Here is a 20,485-nt window from a genome sequence, read left to right as displayed (position 1 = left end):
TGATAAACTGAACAAGCACATTATCCTTTTATCATCGTAAATTGAAACAAATATGTCACAAACTACAGTATACGATGAACGAAATATTTGAAAAACATTTGTCAGATATTCTTACAAATGAACCAATACAAACTATGCATTAATATAATTTAGAAAATTAACATTACTTATTATACTACTATTGATGCTACTAATTCAGCAGTTGGAAATTTCTTAATTGTTTTTAGAAGTTTACTCAATCACTTGTTAGGAAAGATTTATTTAAGAAATATTTAATCTTTAAAAAATAGGTAGGACTTATTAATACCTGGGATATTAAATACGTTTTATTGTTGTTATTATTATTATTCTTATTTAATAATACTTTTTGCATGTAAGTATACTGGGTGTCTAATAAACACTAATTCGAACCTAAGAACAATTATATCGTATAAAATAATATATGAAAAATGTAGAATGAACATTTTTTGCATATACTACAGTGACTATAAAAAGTATCCTTATCAAGTCCATTTAAACCAACAGAATATATTTATGAAGATCTCTATTTCCCAATAATTAACACTGGCATTTGATAGAAACAAATGTTACAGTTATCACTGTCTAGAAAAGAGGGTAGAATCGTTTCCGGACATTATTAATAATAAAAACTGAATATAATGAGAGCTCTTTCAACAGAAAGCATCATCAGAGGCAGTATTTAACCAGATTTAACGTGAATTCCTGCGGCTCGTTTGATCTTCGCGTCGTGTTCCGTTGGCGATCGATCAATGAATATAACGGAATTATTCATGTTAACAGTTACCATTTTTACACGTTCCTCGAGAATACCAGTGGGACCCTGTTATTTATTAATGCGCGGTGTAAGTTCAATCACAGTTGCGCACCCTTCTGGCATATTATATTTCATAAAATTCTATTTTTCTTTTTTTGTTTTTTGTTAATATTCGCTTCTATACTGAGTAAATCTGGGTGCATATTAATTACAATCATTATATTGTGTAATCGTTAAACTGTGCATTTTATCTGTAATAAATACGGATATGCAAAACCGACTGAAATAATAATTTTGCGAAAAATGAATGAACTTTACACTTTTATTTTATATATTCTGTTTCAATATTTTATTTACTAAAGTAAAGGAGTAAGAAAAATTTGGATTATCTTTTAAGACATTTGTTAACCATTGATAAAGCTTTATTATAATATTAATTTTTTAAATAAAATATTAAAGTTGAAATTGATATAAGTCTCTACTACGTGATAGTAAGTATTGCTTATTGCATTAATTGAGAGTAGTAATAATGATTATAATTACAATCATACTACTACTATATTATATAATAATTATAATTGCACTGTATATGTGTTACTTAATAAAACAGACGAAGAATCTGATAACCATTTCAAAGTACTTCAAGAGTATTTAATTAATTAAATTCATCCACGAATTTTTAATCTTTTTATATAATTAAATATTCAATAGTTGATTTTAGTAGATTTTCAGTGTAGCTTCTGATTTGTTTAAAGAAACATGTTTTTAACTTTAAAAATCCTTTATATGTTAACTATAAAAGATGTACAAATATTTGTTATAAGAAACGATTTCCTAAAATTTCGTAAGTAAAATTTATATATTTGTTTAACATTGTAAATGTTGAAATATACGTGAACAATATGTAAGACGAATAAGACATTACACATCAATCTTTTTCATATTTTTGAGTTTATTTTTAAAACCAAATATATAATCTAAATCGTAATTTCACAATCGAAAATAAAATCACCCAGTGTATACAGATCAAAATTCCTAGTAGACAGTATTATCACCTAACTTGGGGAATTTGAAATACATGACACGGTATTCCCAGAGTACCGCAAAAATCAAACATAAATTGACTGCAGATCTGTACTTTCATTCCCATAAATGACAAATTCCTAAACAAATGGAAAAAAGTAGCACATACCAAAAATAAAGTACAAGATGAATGCTAGATATGGAAGAATTTTAAAGCACAATAACCGAATTAAATGTTCGTCCTTTTGAATTGATCTTTGGTTAAATTCAAGAACTATATTTTTATAGAATAATGATACAGGCATGCAAAGTTCGAAAATGTTTTATCGTACTATTTTTGGAACAAGCTAGGATAAACTTGTTCTAACATGTATAGTAAGAATATTTTTTAAAAGCAAAAATACTAAATATTAATAAAAAATCTTTCGAATAATTTGAAAGACGATGACAGTGTCAAAGAATATTAACAAAAAATATTAACACTGTTATCAATGATAAGACATATCATCTTCATGTACCATAAAACAATCATTGCTTTACAAATACTTTTACTCCTGACTGCTCGCATCATAAATATATTACATAAGAAGTATTAATAAAACTGCACAAATGTCACATAATTCTTTTTATAAATATATGACAGAAAAGTGTAGATTTCCAAAAAATTCTTTTTTATAATTTTCCCGATCTCATTTTAATGATGAATAATTTTCAACATTTTTCTTGTGCTAAATTAAAAAATTAATCTCTAGCAGTTAGGAGATTTCCAACATTTTTCTTGTGCAAAATCAAAGAAAAATTTTTGGGAGTCGCGAAGTTAAACTCCGGGACGCGTTTCGCCGACGATCGATCAATTGGTATCACGAAATTATTCATATTAATAATTACCATTTTTATACCTTCGTCGGAAGTATTGGACAGACCGTGTCGTTTATTAATCCGCGGTGATGCTTTAATCACAGCGGAGCATCTTATTCACCGAACCAGCACCCGACACGACGCGAGGCGGCTACGAAATAGAATTTTCCTCTGAACAAGATTGCGGTAAAAATAAGGGTTCGAATTAACAGGCAAGAATATATTTTGAAGAAACACGTCACAGGGACATTTTAATTTCACTTCGCAAATTGTCTACACAATTTTTGTTCCAGAGATCTCTCCGCGAATATAAATATTTATGTTAATTGTACCTAAGTACTTTCTTTTCTATTTATAATAATTATATAATAATATTTATTATTCATAAAAATAGTCGATACATTATTAATTGAAAGTAAAGGTTATACACATCGTTGAATTCGTCTTGAAAAATACAATAGCTGACATTAATTATAATACGTAGCTCCATTCTAAAAAAATGCATTCACCATTAAATCTCTTTAAATGACAATATAAAAAGATCGAGCTTATTAAATGTTCCCCATCGTGTCGAACAATTTTTACCTGAAACATTTGTTCGTATCTTCAATGATTAAATAAATATTCAACTGTACACGAATAAAACGGACAGACTGTATGCATCTTATTTTAACCTGTTAACTGTGTCGAACAAGTATACACGTAATCTTAAAATCGAAATGATACTAATTCTTTCAACGATAAATTATTTACTTTTTCAGTTGAACATGTAATTCTTCTTTGTTTTGCTTTAGTTTTTATTAAAATATACCCTAGGTGCATTCGTTCTGCCATTGACGAGTACATACAAAGTCAGAGATTTTTCAAACTAAATTCTACAATTAACAGATTAAGTACTTCACACTTTACGCCTGTAAGACGGCATTTTCCACAGTTTAGTAATTATTTTATTGTTCGGAACTAGGCAAAGAGATTCAGCAGTGACCGCAAATTTCTCGAGAAGTTCCGGTAATGCGTGGTGAGGAAAAGTCAATATTTGAAGGATCGGAGGACGTTAATAAAGCGCGAGAAGGGCTCGCGAAGTTCGGTTTGTTTTAAAGTTAAGCGAAACGTACGATTCAGGTCAGTCCAGTGGTTGTGTAACTTATCGTTGCGATCGAGCAAGCAATCAACGATGAAGCAACTTTTGCGTGTACCCTCGCCACGAAATATTGTCGCAATATTGCGTGAAATATCGCGCGGCGAACGTAAAAACATCGCGTAAGCACCATTTTCAGAAGAGACACCAGTTTTTTTATTTGTTCAACGGTAAAACAGAGATAAAAGAGGTTCGAGCGCTTCCCAGCTGCGTTAACTTAGGTTCGTGGGGTGAAAATACCCTTCGATGCATCGCCTGTACAATATCACTGTGAAAATCAATGAAGAAAAGAGAACATTTTTTTAACGAATGTTTTATTATTTTCCTTTTTTAGTTATTTAGTTCTGTGTATTTGTTTGTGAATATTTGTTACCAGCAAAGTCAAATGAATGATGAAATCAAAATCAATGAAGAGAAGAGAAAATTTTTGAAACGAATATCGTATTATTTTTGGTTTTAGTTATTTTTTTTGTACTTGTTTGTACATATTTGTTGTTATAATGTGTTGTATTTTATCTCATTATTAATTTCGTCTTATTATTATTACCGTTATTAATATGTGACAGCTTGGGCCTTTGGTTATGAATTATTGTTGCAGTGTGTCGTTTTTAATATTTAATTTGTTTTTAAGATGTTAGTCTTCTTTGTTCTCTGTTTTTATTGTTCATTATTTAAGATTGCACTTCTTTATTAAAGATATTTCTTCAATGGAAATATTCATTATTTGTGTCACCGAATTTATAATAGAAATTCATTTCAATTTGCATATTTTATCATGCTACACTTTGTACAGTAATTCATAATATAAAGTTCAAATACATTTAAAATATTTCCTACAAAGTAATCAAACATTTAATTGTTCCAATTTATGGAATAAAATATGACATGTCATCGCTCTTTCCAATTAGAACTTCCTCTAGCATTTCTTTCGACTATGTTACAACATCTAAGATGATTATAAATTACAAATTATGAATTATTATGAGTATAAATTAAATTAAAAATTATATTCTAGATTTTAGAAGAAAATCCTTTCGTATGGTATTAACAATTTTCTACAAATTAGTCACAGTCCAAAAACATGCTGGGTTATTAAGAGTTAAGAAATCTTTACCATACATGCGACACGTCATTATATGTCAAGGGGTTAACTCTGTACAAGGAAATTTATACGATTATATAGTACCCTGTAGATTGTAAGATTAGCCTTAACGCAGTCTTATCCTTTCTATGTGTTTTTCATCTACGGAAGCGCTGCCATTCAAATGCAGTGTTTAATCATTGGTATACCGACAGTATTATAAAACTTTACTTTTACATATTAATGAGAATAAGATTTAAAATAAAAAAATTGTTATAATATGTGCACAGGAAAAAATATTCCAAAAATTGTTGCGACAGTACTGAAAGTCATTTACACTAGACGTTCATGGATCTTAACTTATCTTAAACGAATGTCGACTATAACCGGCGTTAAAAACAAAAGGATTAAGATGCACAAACCTCATTGTCAGGAAAAAAGGGTTAGGCAGCCTTGGTAGACAAAGAAGTCCAAGGTTACGGTACATGCCACTCCCAGGATTTTCATCGCCCAGTAGTTCGGCGATGACAATGAACACTGTCATACTTGGCAATACTTAAGAAAAACAAATACAGAATGGGGACTGCTTTGTAATATAAGAGAGACATGGGTGAAAAATCAGTCAGTTTTAGTGTAAAAGTTAAGAATTGTTATCAATTACTGTAATCGAGTTGTCTAGTTAACACTAGGGTTTACGAAACGCGTCAATTTAACACATATTGAATTTTATAAACATTATTCAGTAACTGATTAAATCGATTTCAATTTACGCAATTACAGGAGTATATATCTTAATTGTCCACCCTTCAATCTCCGATTTTTAAGTCCGTAAATCTAATATTAAAGTAGGTTTTTTTAGTTTCTTTTTATTTACTCGCAATTACAAGTAACATTTACTTAAAATTTAAAGAAAATGAAACTTAGAAAAACTACTTTATCTAGATTATATATATACATACACACGCACGAGTACTCGACAAATTTTCAAACCTATTTCTCAAAAACAAAGCTTCATATGAAAAACTTTAATCCTACGTTTTCGATTCAATTTTTCACGTAGAATCCCTCCCTGCTCGCTTGTATCACCAATCACGAGATATCTTGTATAAGAATTTCAAACAGTTATTTTCGGAACCTTTCCAATCCCTGCCCACAAATCTCTACAGCAGGTTTCTACAGTCATGTCCGAACAGGCTCATTCACCGTTCGGCGAGGGTTAAACGTGACGTCGCGGGTATTTTTTCCAGCTTTAACGCGGCGTTCTCGTTTTAAAGTAAACCTTAAACTCGTCCACGGGCTAAGACCTTAATTACGCGCCGCTGATGACAGAGAGAGAGAGAAAGAGAGAGAAAGAGAGAGAGAGTGGCGGTAAGGTCTGGGAATAGGAGAAAATATTCCACGAGGCAACAGGCGTGAAATTATTCGCGGGCGGTTGCAAATTGGTAGGGGAAAAGTACGCGACATTCGTTGGGAAATTGTGCCTTTCAGGAAAACTTCTATCGGCTAGTAATCGATTGCTACAAACGAGTGTAAAGAGCTATTCTTCAGACCTTTGTGAGCACATGTAAATGGACGCGACTACTTTGCCACCTTTTGTAATGAACCTGGAACCACTGTAATCTCGAAGAGGCGACACGTTGATGTATTTACAGCGAGGAATGAAGGAACGAACAGAAAAGATATTTCACGACTAGTCTACGAATCTTTGCGCGTTTGCAGCGTATAATCCGCTCTATAATGGAATAAGAGAGTTTCATTGGAATCTAGTGCAGTTTCATTATGGACTCTAAGAAAAATATTTATATAGACGTATACTAGATATGTACAAATGACATGGAGAATACTACAAATATAAATTGAAAATATGGATTGAAATGTTTTTATTTTACACCGCGTTTTCGACGTAAACAGTTGTCAAATATACATGTGTACTTTTGAGTAATTCCTTGGTAAACTGACTAATAACGAATGAAACTGATGCAATTTTTGTACTGTTAGTTACAGGACAAAAAAATAGATCACTTTATCTGAGAGAATCTGTAAAATGACTTCCCATAAGAAATGTTTAAATATTTTTTACAGTTAACACGCAAAAATTGTTTTAATTTAAAAGTTTGAATATTTTTGTTTCAAAATTAAATTTCTCAAAACTAAAAGGTGATATAGAAAAACAGTTTATTCAAACTCTCTAAGATTTTTTAAGTTCACTTAAATTTTTGTAACAATCGTCTATTTAGTCAGAATAAATTATTGGAATAAATAGTAATATAATAACAAAATAATAGACAAAATAGGGGAATAGAATTAAGAGAAAACAGCGAATCGATGTTTGCAAATTTGTATGATAAATTTTAATTCTCAATCCCTTTCTCATCTTAAATCTAAAATGATTTAAACGAATAGTTGGTTCAGTATTTTATTAACCCCTTGCCCTATGATTTATTTTTCCACTGTGATCGACACAACAACTTTATCAGTAATAATTTATCGAAAAAAGAGAAAAATCCTATGCATATTCTATGTCTACGTTTGCCGTACAATATAATAATTAATGATAGAAGAATGGTATTTAATTTGAATTTAAGCGAATTTAGTCAATTTTGTATTTGCTAAATTTTATTCGAAATGTTAACCACGAATCTCACACGTCATTGTAAAGCAAGAGGTTACATTAAATAAGTGAAATTAAATGCCATAGTTCTGATAGATTTAGTACACTTTATCATTTATTATTATGACAAATGAACTTACAAATTCTGTGACCAATGAATATCTTAACTTCACCACTAATATTTTCATCACGAAAGAAAGATTGGTATAATCTTAGGAGAATCAATTGCACATTTTACAACTCAAAACGTTTGAGCATTATAACTGTATGGACATTGCCTTCTTATAGCAGCAAAGCTAGATGTTACAGGCCAACTTTTTTATTGGTCCTAGAGCCTTTATTCCTTCAAACGGAGTTCAATTTCCGACTGAAGCTATGAACTTGATGCGCCTTCTCTTATTATCACTCTTTCCTTGGAAAAAGTATCTTGATTGAAATTTGACTTTCTGTACAACTTGATATTTTAAATGAAACCTTCAGATAATGCTTTTTGCTATTGCCTTCTTAAAATAGTGCATTAGAAAAAGACATACATGGAAACAATTGCATATTCCTCGTTACGAGCGTTTCAACATTCTTTAATGTCTATTCGAGTAGCTGAGAATAATAATGGTCTAATTCTTATTTTTGAATTGTCAAGAAAAAGAAGCTTTTGTGAAGTGTACTTACATAAACTATTGTTCCAATTATTTTCATCCAATATTATATCAATATTACTAGTAATGTTGTACGATTACAATATTATTAATCATATTATTGAATATTAATTATTAATGTTAGTATTTAATTAAACAGAGAACATCCCACGAAAACTCAGAAATAGCAATTAGACCACTATTATTCTAAATCATTCGTTTACCTCATACAATTCTATTATTTTATAATATTAGTCCCACGTATGACAAAATATAAAATGATTGAAAGAGACCATTTACTGCAGTGCATACTTTTAAACGCACAACGTAACTCCATTACAACGTTGAAACAACATTTCTTTTAGAATGAACACTTGAAGGACACTTGAAAAAATATCGGTCAATTCTTGCGAATAAAAATGTAGACATGTCAACGGTTTAATTTTTAAATACATCAGACTTCATATTATCTTTTTAAATTATTTTAATAAAATCATTTGTATTTCGTTATTGTTACGCCCAAAGTTTTTTCCACTTTTTCAATCTATTTCAAATATTATTTAATCTTATCTTTCGATAATATGTGATTATATCAATAAAAATAGAAATAACTCGTATGTAAATAATTTTGAATGTAGTAACTTTCATTAAAAATTATTTTACATAGTAGTTAACAATTGTCTTGTTCTAGGAACAGTTTATTGTTCAGAACCGAGTACGCTATTGACAAATCAATAAGCCCGATTAATCCTTTCCGCCCTTCGACAACGTGCTTCCGGTGGTTTAAGTCATATTCTGTGGGTCCCGTTTCGACCGCCACATTGATGGACTTGTTATTCCGGAAACCCGTGTTATACACTGAAACGTAATCGTCAATGAAATGAGAACTATTATTTTCTAATTAAAAATATATATATCATTACTATACAATATTATTATTCATTAATATATTAGTATTTCATATTATACTTTAATTAACTAATATTAATATATTAGTTCTAATATTTTATTAATATATTGGACTTATTAGTCCTATATATATTATATACTATATCATATTATTAATCATTAATATATAATATTATTATTGTCCAGAGTTATTCCCAAAATTGTTCGGCTATCTACTTGCTTAATATGTTTTCAATATTTAAATTTGAAAATGCACAATTGCACAGATTGCATACAGTACGAAAAATATGTGAAATATTTAACCTTTTGCACTTGTATATCATTCTGAAGGTGACAATGCACATTTGAGGAAAGCAATTTAATTAAAATGCAAAGAAAAAGTGCTTGCAAATCAGTCGGAAGATCCTCAGAAAAATTAAGGGGTCGATAATGGAAGTTAAGTTCCATAATGGCGGCGGATACCGCAAATTTACAGCATTTGCGGTTCTCAACGCGACTCGACGCCAGACATTTTCCTGATACACGTGCGATAGTGATTTGCATACAGAACGAATTTTTCATTCCTTTCGCCTTGTTCCTGTTCGAGTCTTATGCTGCAGATCAGGGAAAATTTAAATTCACAAATTGCGTTGCTCTCGTTAATGAATACACCTCCAGTGTAAACATTTAAACGCGAAATTTAATCAATTCGAATGCCGCCTACCAGTACCTACGCGAGGTACGAAGACGCCATAGCTGAAATTGACACACGCCATTCTGTAGATACACAACGTCAAACAGGAGTCTTAAGATTGAGGGAAAACAGATTATTATGTAAAACCATTCATCTCGTTGCTGAACCCTGGATCGATATGCAAATATTTACGGATACTGGATTAAAAAAGAAGCTTGTTTGTTTTATTAAAAGTTCCATCAGATTTCTAATAAAATAAAAATCATGGGGAACTTTGTTGAACTTTTTGCTACGCTCAATTTTAGACGATTTGATACATTAGTGGTTTATAAAGTTCTTGAACAATTTATCACTATGGAAATATATATATGCATAGAAATACTTGATAGCAATAGAACAAAACATAAAAAAGATATTAAAACGCTTACGATAGTTTAATCATTTTTTATCATTCAAAAATGGTAAATATTAAAAGAAAAACCAGCGTTCAGAGACTTCAGTTCTATTTAAATTATTTAAACGTTGATTTATAATTACAGACCTTCTAATCTTCCCCAATATTTCATGCTACTCCATTTTCTGAAAGTGACATGTAATTATATCTAAGGAATTTTCATCTTACCTAGAACAAGCTTACATAATAATTTAAATATTAAATTCTAATCATGAAGTAGAATTTAAGTGTCTAGATTTATATCAAATATACTCGGTACCTCTTTCCACAATTTTCTCCGGAATTGAAGGAACCATTTAACTTTCACTGGACAGTTTAAAATGTCCTATCCAAATAATGAACTTTATCATAAGTACGTACCAAGTTTGACTTAATAATTGAAAATTGTAGACTTGAACTTGTAAACCTTTGCACCATCCTGTAGATGTCTGAATTTATCGATTCCTAATGACGACGAAAACTGGTCAAATCTTCATTCGCAATTGGCGGTAGTTTTATCTCACCGAAAACCGACCGTAAAACGTGAAATGGTACTAGCGTTATCTAGCACGAATTTGCATTTATAGGATTGCAGGATTCGTTGCAAATACCCATTCGAACAATTGAACGTAGTACTGTTATGTTCCAACAGCGACAATACTGACACCATTCGTTGAATTATCTTCGTCGCTAATAAAATACGATATTCAACTTAATGGCTGAGAAAACAATTAAAATAAACACGGTGAAAAGGTTACAGCATGACTGCAAATTAGAGAATCATGTTTCGGCAGAGATTGTTATCGACGAGAATAATATAACCTTCAATTATCAGGAACTGCAAAATAATACACGATTTTCATTAAATTATACAGTTTTCAATTAAAAATTCAATTGCATACAAATTAGTGAAGAAAATCCTTTGTTGAAATAATATATTAATTAATAAGTTAATTAATAAATATCATATTAATTCTATTAATTATACATATTGTACAGCTACTTTTTAATCATTTTTTCATGTTAAATATTATCTGATGCAAAACAAATTTCTAAAACAAGAAAAATCAAACCTTAATACACTATATTCTTTGAATAAAACATTTTTTAGATTCCTTTTTTACATGATTAAACCCCTGATTCAAAATTTTACATATAAAACAATTTGCTTTCCTGTACTATTGCCTAAAATATTTAAAAGAAAATTTATTTTTAATCCTCACCTTTAAGAGCTGTTTTCAGTCCTTCGACATTCTACAATGACTGCTAAAAAAACATGTATCAAATTTTTTTCTGACAACTATCTTCATGAAACCTGAATTTCATTAAACTTCATTAAGTTCCTTGGACAGTTTGCATCTACTAGAGTTCTACTGTCAACAGTAAACCTTTCAATTCGATACATAACGTAAACCTATCCACAGCTTCATCGTACTCGAATCATCTACCGTGCTGAAGCTCACTGTTATTCTTGGACCTGTAAGAGTATCGACATTATCAATAGAGTTATGATCCTCTAACAGTACAATGAAAACGATAGTGTTGCTGGTTGCAGCCAGAAGACAATAACAAAACGGGATTCAATGGGAGGGCTAATGCATAGGCTAAAGTGAAGAGGGGAACTTGTGACGGAGTTCGTTCTAGCGTTATCGTTTTCATACATACGGTGATCCCTGAATAGATTTATAGAATTAAAATCATTTTTATAGTACTCAATATTTAAGTTTGATATATATGTATTTAAATTATATCGGTGAAATTTCAAGAATTTGACGTGTTTTGAAAATTAAATTTGTAAGATGATAGAAAATGAGTTTATATTTGTATATTCCTTCGGTTGATTCATTTTCTATCATTGACTTATAAACAAAATAAAAAGCAATTTGTTTACTCCTAAGTAGGAGAGAATTGGTGATTTAGTTGCATCCTACCAAATGAGTTATAATTATTCTGCATATATAATTTTTTGTTTAATATTTGATGAATATAATGCCGTCAAGATCAAATAAAATAAATATCTGATATAAAATTTCATAATATTTTCTATTATACCGTGTATAAGTAACTTTAAACATAGGTTATGATAGAGTTATGTAAAATGTAATAGTAGTTCACTATGTGCTTGGATAACGCACATAAAGACTCCGTTTTGCAATGCCAGTAAAATTAAATTATAACTTTGTTCACAAAGCAAATATAAAAACTTTGGTTCATAGGTACAATTAATTTGCACGTACCTATACTTCTAACAAACGAATGTACAAAACAATGCATTTATATTTTTGATAAAAAAATTATCGTTAAAAAGGTATTGCTTCCTAATACATCATTTAAAAAGGAAAAAATGGAATAGCTATAGATTACTCAATAAAAAACACTAATTTCCAATATTCTTCCAGCTTTAATCATTTTCAACATATTCAGTAAAATATTGCTAATCTCCAAATGTTCAATCTCTTTTCTATCTTTCGGCGCCATGTTGGTACGCTATTTTCCCTATTACCTTTGACGTGTCTTTTTCCAAAATATTTCTATCTTGCAGTCAAGTTGGCAGCGTGTAGTCAGGTCCCTAGTAGTTCGGCTATTAATTAAAAATCTTCGGCAACCGCTAATTACAAAACGCCAGTGGAAACGGAACACAATGACGAAACGGAGGAACTCGGATTGACCAACAGGTCGGCGCGTCGAGCGGACCGGCATAATTGGAAACCGGGAACGGGAACCCTAAATTACCAAACGCAAATTAAGCTCCCGGTGTTAATGAACTCGGCAGCGATGACGTCGCTGACTTCATCAACAACGATCGCCGACGTCTGCGACCAGCAGCGCATTGAACCAGATTCATTCATCGCCGAACTTGACCCCGTTCCGTTGCACGTGATCGGACGGACGTTCTTCTTCGTCTAAATATAGCGACGCGTATCGCGAAATGATGCAGCGGCAGCGATAGCCAGTCGTTAACATGTTTCACGATCAGCGTCACATATTTGTGACGCTTAACACATCGTTGACCGTCAACTTTATTCAGAACCTACTCCCTTTTCACCGATTATTATTCCGTAGATAAATATAAAAACATTTTTAATTAGAAAATATAATTAAAAAGGAATTCCTTTCAGTACATCATTAAAAAAGGAAAAAGTAGAATAGTCATAGATTCCTGAATAAAAAACACTAATTTCCAATATTCCTCTAACGTTAATTATATTCAACATATTCAGTTAAATATTCCTAATCTCTAAGTCTCCAGAATTTACATTTTTGTAAACAATCAACAAACATTCATGAAACAATCTAAATAAACTTCAATATACTTCATTTGTACATAATAAATTGAAATGAAAGTTATTGCTTAGAATATTGCAAAAGCAAAATATTCGAAGTTATATAAAAGATATGACTATTCTATATTGCCCTGCATTTCAAAAATTGAAATAGCTAATGCAAGTGCAAACATGACTTAACCCTTTGACCTACGATTTATTTCTCAGCTATGATCGATACACCTATTTTGTCGTTAATAATTTAGTGAGAAGAAGAAAAAAATTCTGGGTATATTCCATATTTATAACTGTTCTACAGTATAATAATTAATAGCAGAAGAATAATATTTAATTCAAATTCAATTTCTAAAACAATATTAATCGTGATCAAATATGAACAAAGTTTTTCTTAGTGTATTAAAAACATTCCATTAACCATGTTTCAAACTTCCGTTTTAGTAAGAAAAATATGTACAATTTAAAAATAAATTATTTATAAATAATAAATGCTTAAGTACCTCTCATATTTCGTTTTTCTAACAGAAACGGGTAAATGTAATTAATTGATTTTAAACGAATAAAATTTTAAGAAATTTAATTTCACACGAATTGGATTCTAATTAATGACTCAATTTTATCCTCACGAGTTGAAATCGGACGAGTTTATATTTTTACGTAAATCGTTTTATCGTGATTGCGTAACACGTATCTCTGTTTGTCAGAAGCTGGTCCAATCAGCTTCTCTAAGCTAAAAAACGATAAAGCCGCTGAAAGCGAAAGCAGGAATAGCTCTACAGAAGTATCGTATAGCGGGAAGAGGTTAATGGCACTTCCATCAGAGAGGAGTATCGAAAGGGCAGCTACCCTTAGACCGGATGTCAACAGCACAAACAGACACGGTTCGAAATGGCTTCCTGAACTGAAATCTAGCTCCCGAGAAATCAGTAAAATCAAAGCGACATGAAAAGGAAAAGTCCCTTTTCCTCATTTTTCAGCTGCTCTAAAAAGTCGTTGACGTATCATAGGTCACATATTTAAAAATTCAAATAAAATCTAAATTAGTGACATAAAGAGTAATGAAGAACAAATTAGAGAAATTCGATTAATCTATGAATAATTTGCAAAATTGCTTATTTACTTTAAATGATGTTCACTTAAAGGTTTTATCTTATTACTGTCAATTTATATTAGAATTTTTTCATGTTTTTTTTAATTAATTCGTTGTACATTAAATTTGTAGCACTTATTATTAAAATTTATTTTTAAAAGCTGCATATAAAGAACTTTTTTAGTTAATGTTTTATTAATGTGCAAGAATATAATGCAACGTAATACAATTCCGTATAGCTTGCAATAACCCATCGTTATGAAACATTATCTGTTTGATGTCTGGGAATTTAAATAGAATTATAATGTTATATTGTCTTGTTTTTATGTAATATTTGCAACGTGAACTGGGAACTGCGTTCTTTCACGTTTCAGAAAACGGGAAATATGATTATCAATCATAAAATAATGTAAAGCATATTTTATAGTATGTCGAAAAGAATGAAAGGGCATATTATTTTTTATAAAAAATATGCTTATTCTTTGTTTCAGATAGTTCCTGTTAAAAACATGGTCTTTATCAAGGTTCTAGTGCCCATTTTTCTAGTGACCATAACTAAAGGACAACCACTATCATACACCACTTATGATGAAAGGGAATTGTCTCAGGAACGTCCGCCATTTTTGCTACTGCTGAATCATCGTATTCCGGATTTGGAGGTATTTTAAAAATACAAAAAAACTAGAATATTTTTCTTTCAGTTCTGTCATTTGCTTTATTCTCTTGATACGAAATGAAAAACAATTTTTAATACAGAATTACAATACAGCAGATAAACAATTTTGCCAGTTGTACATACTAATAATTTAGAGCTCATAGTATCTTAACATCTACACAAAATTTGAATTCTCCTAAAAAATACAATAATAATAAAATTATAACGTAGTACGAAAAATTCTCCAGTCAATTAGAAAAATTTCATTTAGTATATATAACTACACATAATTTACTATGCTAACAAATAATATGTAACATTGTGATACGAGTTAAAATGACAGGCAAATTTCTTTATTTGTTAAAAATTATCAACACTATTTTTCGCCATCCATAAAGAGTTAAAAAAAATCAAGACTACTTATGTATTACATGTACCACCTTTGATTCCTAATTAAAAGTCACGATGACCAGTCATTTAGGTTAGGTTTTAACACTTATTTAATATTAATAAGAATATTAAATGAATAGTTCATATTTATATAAACAAATATTTCTTTCACAAACAAACGCATAATATTTTATTATTATTATTATTCTCATTATTATTATTTTACTTCTTAATAACACGTAAGTTTCAAAAATCAATATTAAAGACAAGAATGCAACTAAATAAATAACGTTATTATTTCGTATCCCTTAGTATATAAAAGGTTGCAGTCGTTCTGAACACCCTGTAGATAGTTAGTAACATATACGTATCATACGTTCTGAATCGGCCACGAACGATTGACTAAAATCCTCGCGTGTGGCCTCTAAGAATAATGCATACACGACGAATAATACCATTACATTGCGTCCACGCGTAAATCGAAACACCATGTGTCCATCAACTATTGGCTTGCGAAAGGACACCGCAGATACTCCTTCCTGAATACAATTGAATTCAGCATGTGAATCGAGAACGAGTCAGTGTATCGCACCGGAGTCGCGCTGAGAATCAAATGTTGTCTCGTGATCCACCTTCCGCTTTATTTATGGTTGGCAAAGTCGTGCGAGTGCCATTACATCAGTTTATCGCGGAATAAATATTTTTATAAACAGCAACAAAATTAATTATACGATTCGATTTTTTCGAAATCGTTAGAAACGTTATTTTTAAGCTTTTATTGAAATTTCAAGAACTTCGCTGGCGCCATACTCGATTACGGTGTGTCGCGAATGACATCAATTAGCAGAAAATTAGTTCTAGTATTTTTTTAAGAGATTATGTTGGAAATAAACTTTATAACAGGTAGACGAACGTTTTATGGATTTTATTGGTGTTTTACTATTTCGTTGACTAAATATGATGAATATTACTAGAAAAGAAAATGGACAAGAAAATGTTTGAAATTTTAATTTATTCTTTCATCTTATTAAAAAATGAAGAATTATTAACATTATGTTGTTTCTTTTATGAACTTGAATTTCATAGACAAATTAAATTCTACCAATTCATATAACAAAAGTATTTCCTTCAGTTTCGTGCTGTCACGCTTATTTTAATACATTTCGACTTGTTACAAAACTCAAATGCCTTTTGTCCATAGTAATTTCATATAAATTCATCAATGAAAGTTTAGCTTAAATGTCTGAAAAAGAAATAAAGTGAACGTATGATGCTTATTTCTTTTAAACGGTTTAACTTTATATTTCATTAACTTTGGTTTTTGTAATATTATTGCCATTTATTTTGCAATTTTAATCAAGAGATTCAGACACTTCCAAAAAAATTAACGACTTAAGAAATACGAGGTATTCGTGGATAGCATTAAAAGGAGGACAATGGAAAATAGTAATTTAAGATTGGTATAGTGCAGTTTTCTCACAATATAATCACGACGAACCGATATCTACACGCAGCCAAAATAATATATGAAATTTAATTACGTCAACCGAACAATTGAAGACACTCACATGAATGCCGTGGTACCATCCATGAAGTGCCATTCCTCTGGTTCCCTTCTCCACGCGTTAATTAAAACGATCTCAGGCGGCCATTACCTGCAAGATGGGAAGCTACTTAACTTCCGTGAAAGGCTGTTAATTAACGTTCATGTGCAATACATAAGCACTCCAGAGACTTTCACCACAGGCGAATATTATATTAGAACATTTCATGAATTGTACGTTTGTGTTAACCCACTGCCCTACGAATTATTTCTCAACTATGATCCATACAACTACTTTGTCATTAACAATTCACTGAAAAAGAGAAAGATTCTAGGTATATTCTATGCATTATTAATTTCTCTTGCTAAATATTTTTCTATTGTCATGTAAATCAGTATGACAATTTTTGGTCCATATGGAGGATACATGTTTTTGAAATTTTTTCATTTATTGTCATTTAACCACAATTATTGAATGCACCATTACCTCCTAGTTCTTATAGACTTGTTTTGTAAGTGATACTTCTATTTTCATAGATTATTTAAACAAACACGTTTCTTGTGCAATTAAATTCTTCATTCAAAGACAAACAATTTAAAAAAAATGTCTCCCCTACAGCCCCTAGTTTCAGGAGTATTTAAAAAAATATATTTTAATCCCTCAACTTGTGCTTTCACCTCTTTAATGTAGATATTGGCCAATAACAAAAAGTACATGTCAAATATTTTTCAAAGAACTACATCTAACATATGTCTCATAAAAATCGGTGTGTATGGATTCCTTTGTTAGATTGTTTTCAAAATTAAGGGCTCAATTGTTAACTTCGGTTCCTCCCACTCGAGTCATTCTTGTGATCCCGAGCATGAATTATGAGCGAAAAACGCGTATAAGCGTTAAAGCACGGCTGAACGCGAAGAATTCCGACCGCAGGTGCGTAGACCTCTTCTGAAATGAGCTGCGGCAGCTTTTTGTTCACATTCTTCAGCGTGTGTATCATGAAAGTAGCAATAAAATGAAGGAAATATCGCGTGGGGTTGATAGCGCGTTGCACATATGAGGATCGTTGTGTCCAGTTCCTTTATTTTTTCTTGTTTCCCCCGTCGCGAATGTGAATTCGCCGCGCTTTCAACGGTAATCTATGATTCGTTGCATCCACCGTTTTCTTTTTCTTTCATCGACGACATTATCATCGCGAATACCACGTTGAATTACGCGCGCTAATAAATGAAGCGTTAATTTTTTGTTTGGAAGCTCACCCGTGCGCGTTAACTCGGTCCTCTTAACCGGTCCAATTTTTGACGAGTGGGAGAGTGTATTGTATAGATTCTCGCAGCGTACATTTTAATATTCATACGATTCCTGTTCGGAAATTATTCTGACGCTGTTCGCACTGCGTCTAATCGTACTTTGTTGCGGCACGCAATGTAATTTTCTTTATTATTACGCCCACACAGGTGCAAAAACGGTTGTTCGCAGAATTGAAGAACGCTACGCTTTGGATATAAAACAGAAGTTATTTGTCGTTTCGCGAACGAACCCTAAATATTGTCGCGCGAAATGAGGGTGCACGCGTACTGGAACAGCCTTTGGCTTTCCTTCGCTCCACAGGAAATTGTCAGTTTTTTCCCTTCGGCATTGAAAAAAATTAAGTACCGCGTAAAAAGAGTTATGAGAATACTTTCGTTTTTAGATCAAAAGCAGACCCATTATCCGAATGAATGAGTTCCAAGTAACGATGCTCTTAGAGGGTTAAATGAATACATTGAAATTTAATCTCGAAGAATAATGGCCGAAACAAGGATAGACAGCACGAATTGTGCCGCTTTTATGACCCATCGTTCGCGATAAACGAATTAGCTTGTCATTTGTATTAACACGTTCGCTACTAACGTCACATATTTCTGATTATTCATGTTTTGTGTTTGGCGTAGAGAACATTCAATTACCTTTACGCTTGTTTTTATCTGAAATCGTAACGCGAGGGGCAACGTTTTAGGAAATTGGCTAGTTTTATTTCTTGAATTTTATTTGTGTTTCGTGAAAACCATATGTTTGATTTAATAAAATATTGTATCATAATTATGAAAATTTTTACCGAGAAAAATGCTGGTAACGTTGCGCGAACAACAAAATCAGCTGCATTGAATGGTGTCAAATTAAAAAAGAAAAAATATAATTTTTAAACAGAAGCAAAAGTTATAAAAATTCATTTTCTCACATTATAAATCTTTTTTTGTCGGTTATTAATACTATATTAATATTTTAATTTTTACAGTTGGACACTAGACTATTATCGTATTTTTACAGTAGACTATTATCATGTTAAGCAGAAGCTATAGCTTACTACCTACTAATCTCAGGACATTCATGATGATTCAGAAAATTTGAAACAGAGCGAATACCTAATTAATCTTCATTAAACTGTTAATTTGCGAATATATAAATGCACAGCCTAATAGTGGCACTGTATAAAATTGATTCAAAATAACACATTTTTCTGTAATTTTCAGAATGAAATGTTTGACTCGAGTAACGATCCTGGATCAACGGTGGTCCGGACCAAGCGAATTGGATCCTTGTCGATCGTGAACTCCCTGGACGTGCTACGTCAGAGGGTCCTTCTTGAACTGGCTCGACGCAAGGCGATGCAAGATCAGCAACAGGTCAATGCCAATCGTCGTTTGCTGGATGTAATTGGTAAAAGGTCGTTGCCTCTGTTCACCAATGACGTATCCAAACCCATGACGAGAACGAGGAACGGGATCGAATACGCGATCGAACAAGAGGAGAAGAATCATGATCGAAGTATCACACCAGACAAAGTCCCCGAAAGACTAGACGACTGGTTCCAAATAGACGATCCTGCTTTTCGAGAAAGACATGACGATCAAACACGAAGGGTGATTATCTTAAGAAATACAAAATCCTACATTTTCTTTCATGAAGCGTTTCCAATATGCCAGTGGCTTCCAAACTTTATGTTACTACGCACCATTCTGAAAAAATCTAAACTTGGCGCCTCCCCCCATTTATTTCATACAATAGTACAAACACATTTTTAAATGATAGAAAATGTATTGGCACAAACCATGAAAAAAACCTAAATTACATTTCTGTTAAACTTTTCGCGCCTCCCAGTTTGGAAATCGCTGCAACATGCAATTACTATCTTGCAGAAAAAATGAACATAACATAATAGAAGGTAAAGATTGCGTGTATGCAAGTATTAGGTTGACAGGAAATAAGTCGATCAACGTTTTTGTAATTGACTTTATTCAAATATAATTTACGTCTATCAATGAAAATAATGTCCATTGTAGTTTATAAATTTTTTTCTATTGAATTTTAAGATCGTTTATGCTTTTTTTAAGAGATTATTGAGTTCTAGA

General features: G+C 31.4%; 1 protein-coding gene across 1 annotated transcript in view; it reads left to right on the top strand.

Annotated features, from left to right (window-relative positions):
- Positions 1 to 20,485, top strand: part of Dh44 (corticotropin-releasing diuretic hormone 44) — a 75,320-nt gene that overhangs the window by 52,862 nt on the left and 1,973 nt on the right. The window contains exons 2-3 of the mRNA XM_031974719.1: positions 14,999 to 15,166; positions 19,607 to 19,996. Coding sequence (XP_031830579.1) covers positions 15,017 to 15,166; positions 19,607 to 19,996 — 540 coding nt within the window. The 5' untranslated portion in view covers positions 14,999 to 15,016. The remainder of the gene's footprint in view (positions 1 to 14,998; positions 15,167 to 19,606; positions 19,997 to 20,485) is intronic.

This window comes from Nomia melanderi, chromosome 12 (genome assembly GCF_051020985.1).
Source record: "Nomia melanderi isolate GNS246 chromosome 12, iyNomMela1, whole genome shotgun sequence".
NCBI lineage: Eukaryota > Metazoa > Arthropoda > Insecta > Hymenoptera > Halictidae > Nomia > Nomia melanderi.
This window is presented reverse-complemented; position numbering and strand designations above follow the sequence as displayed.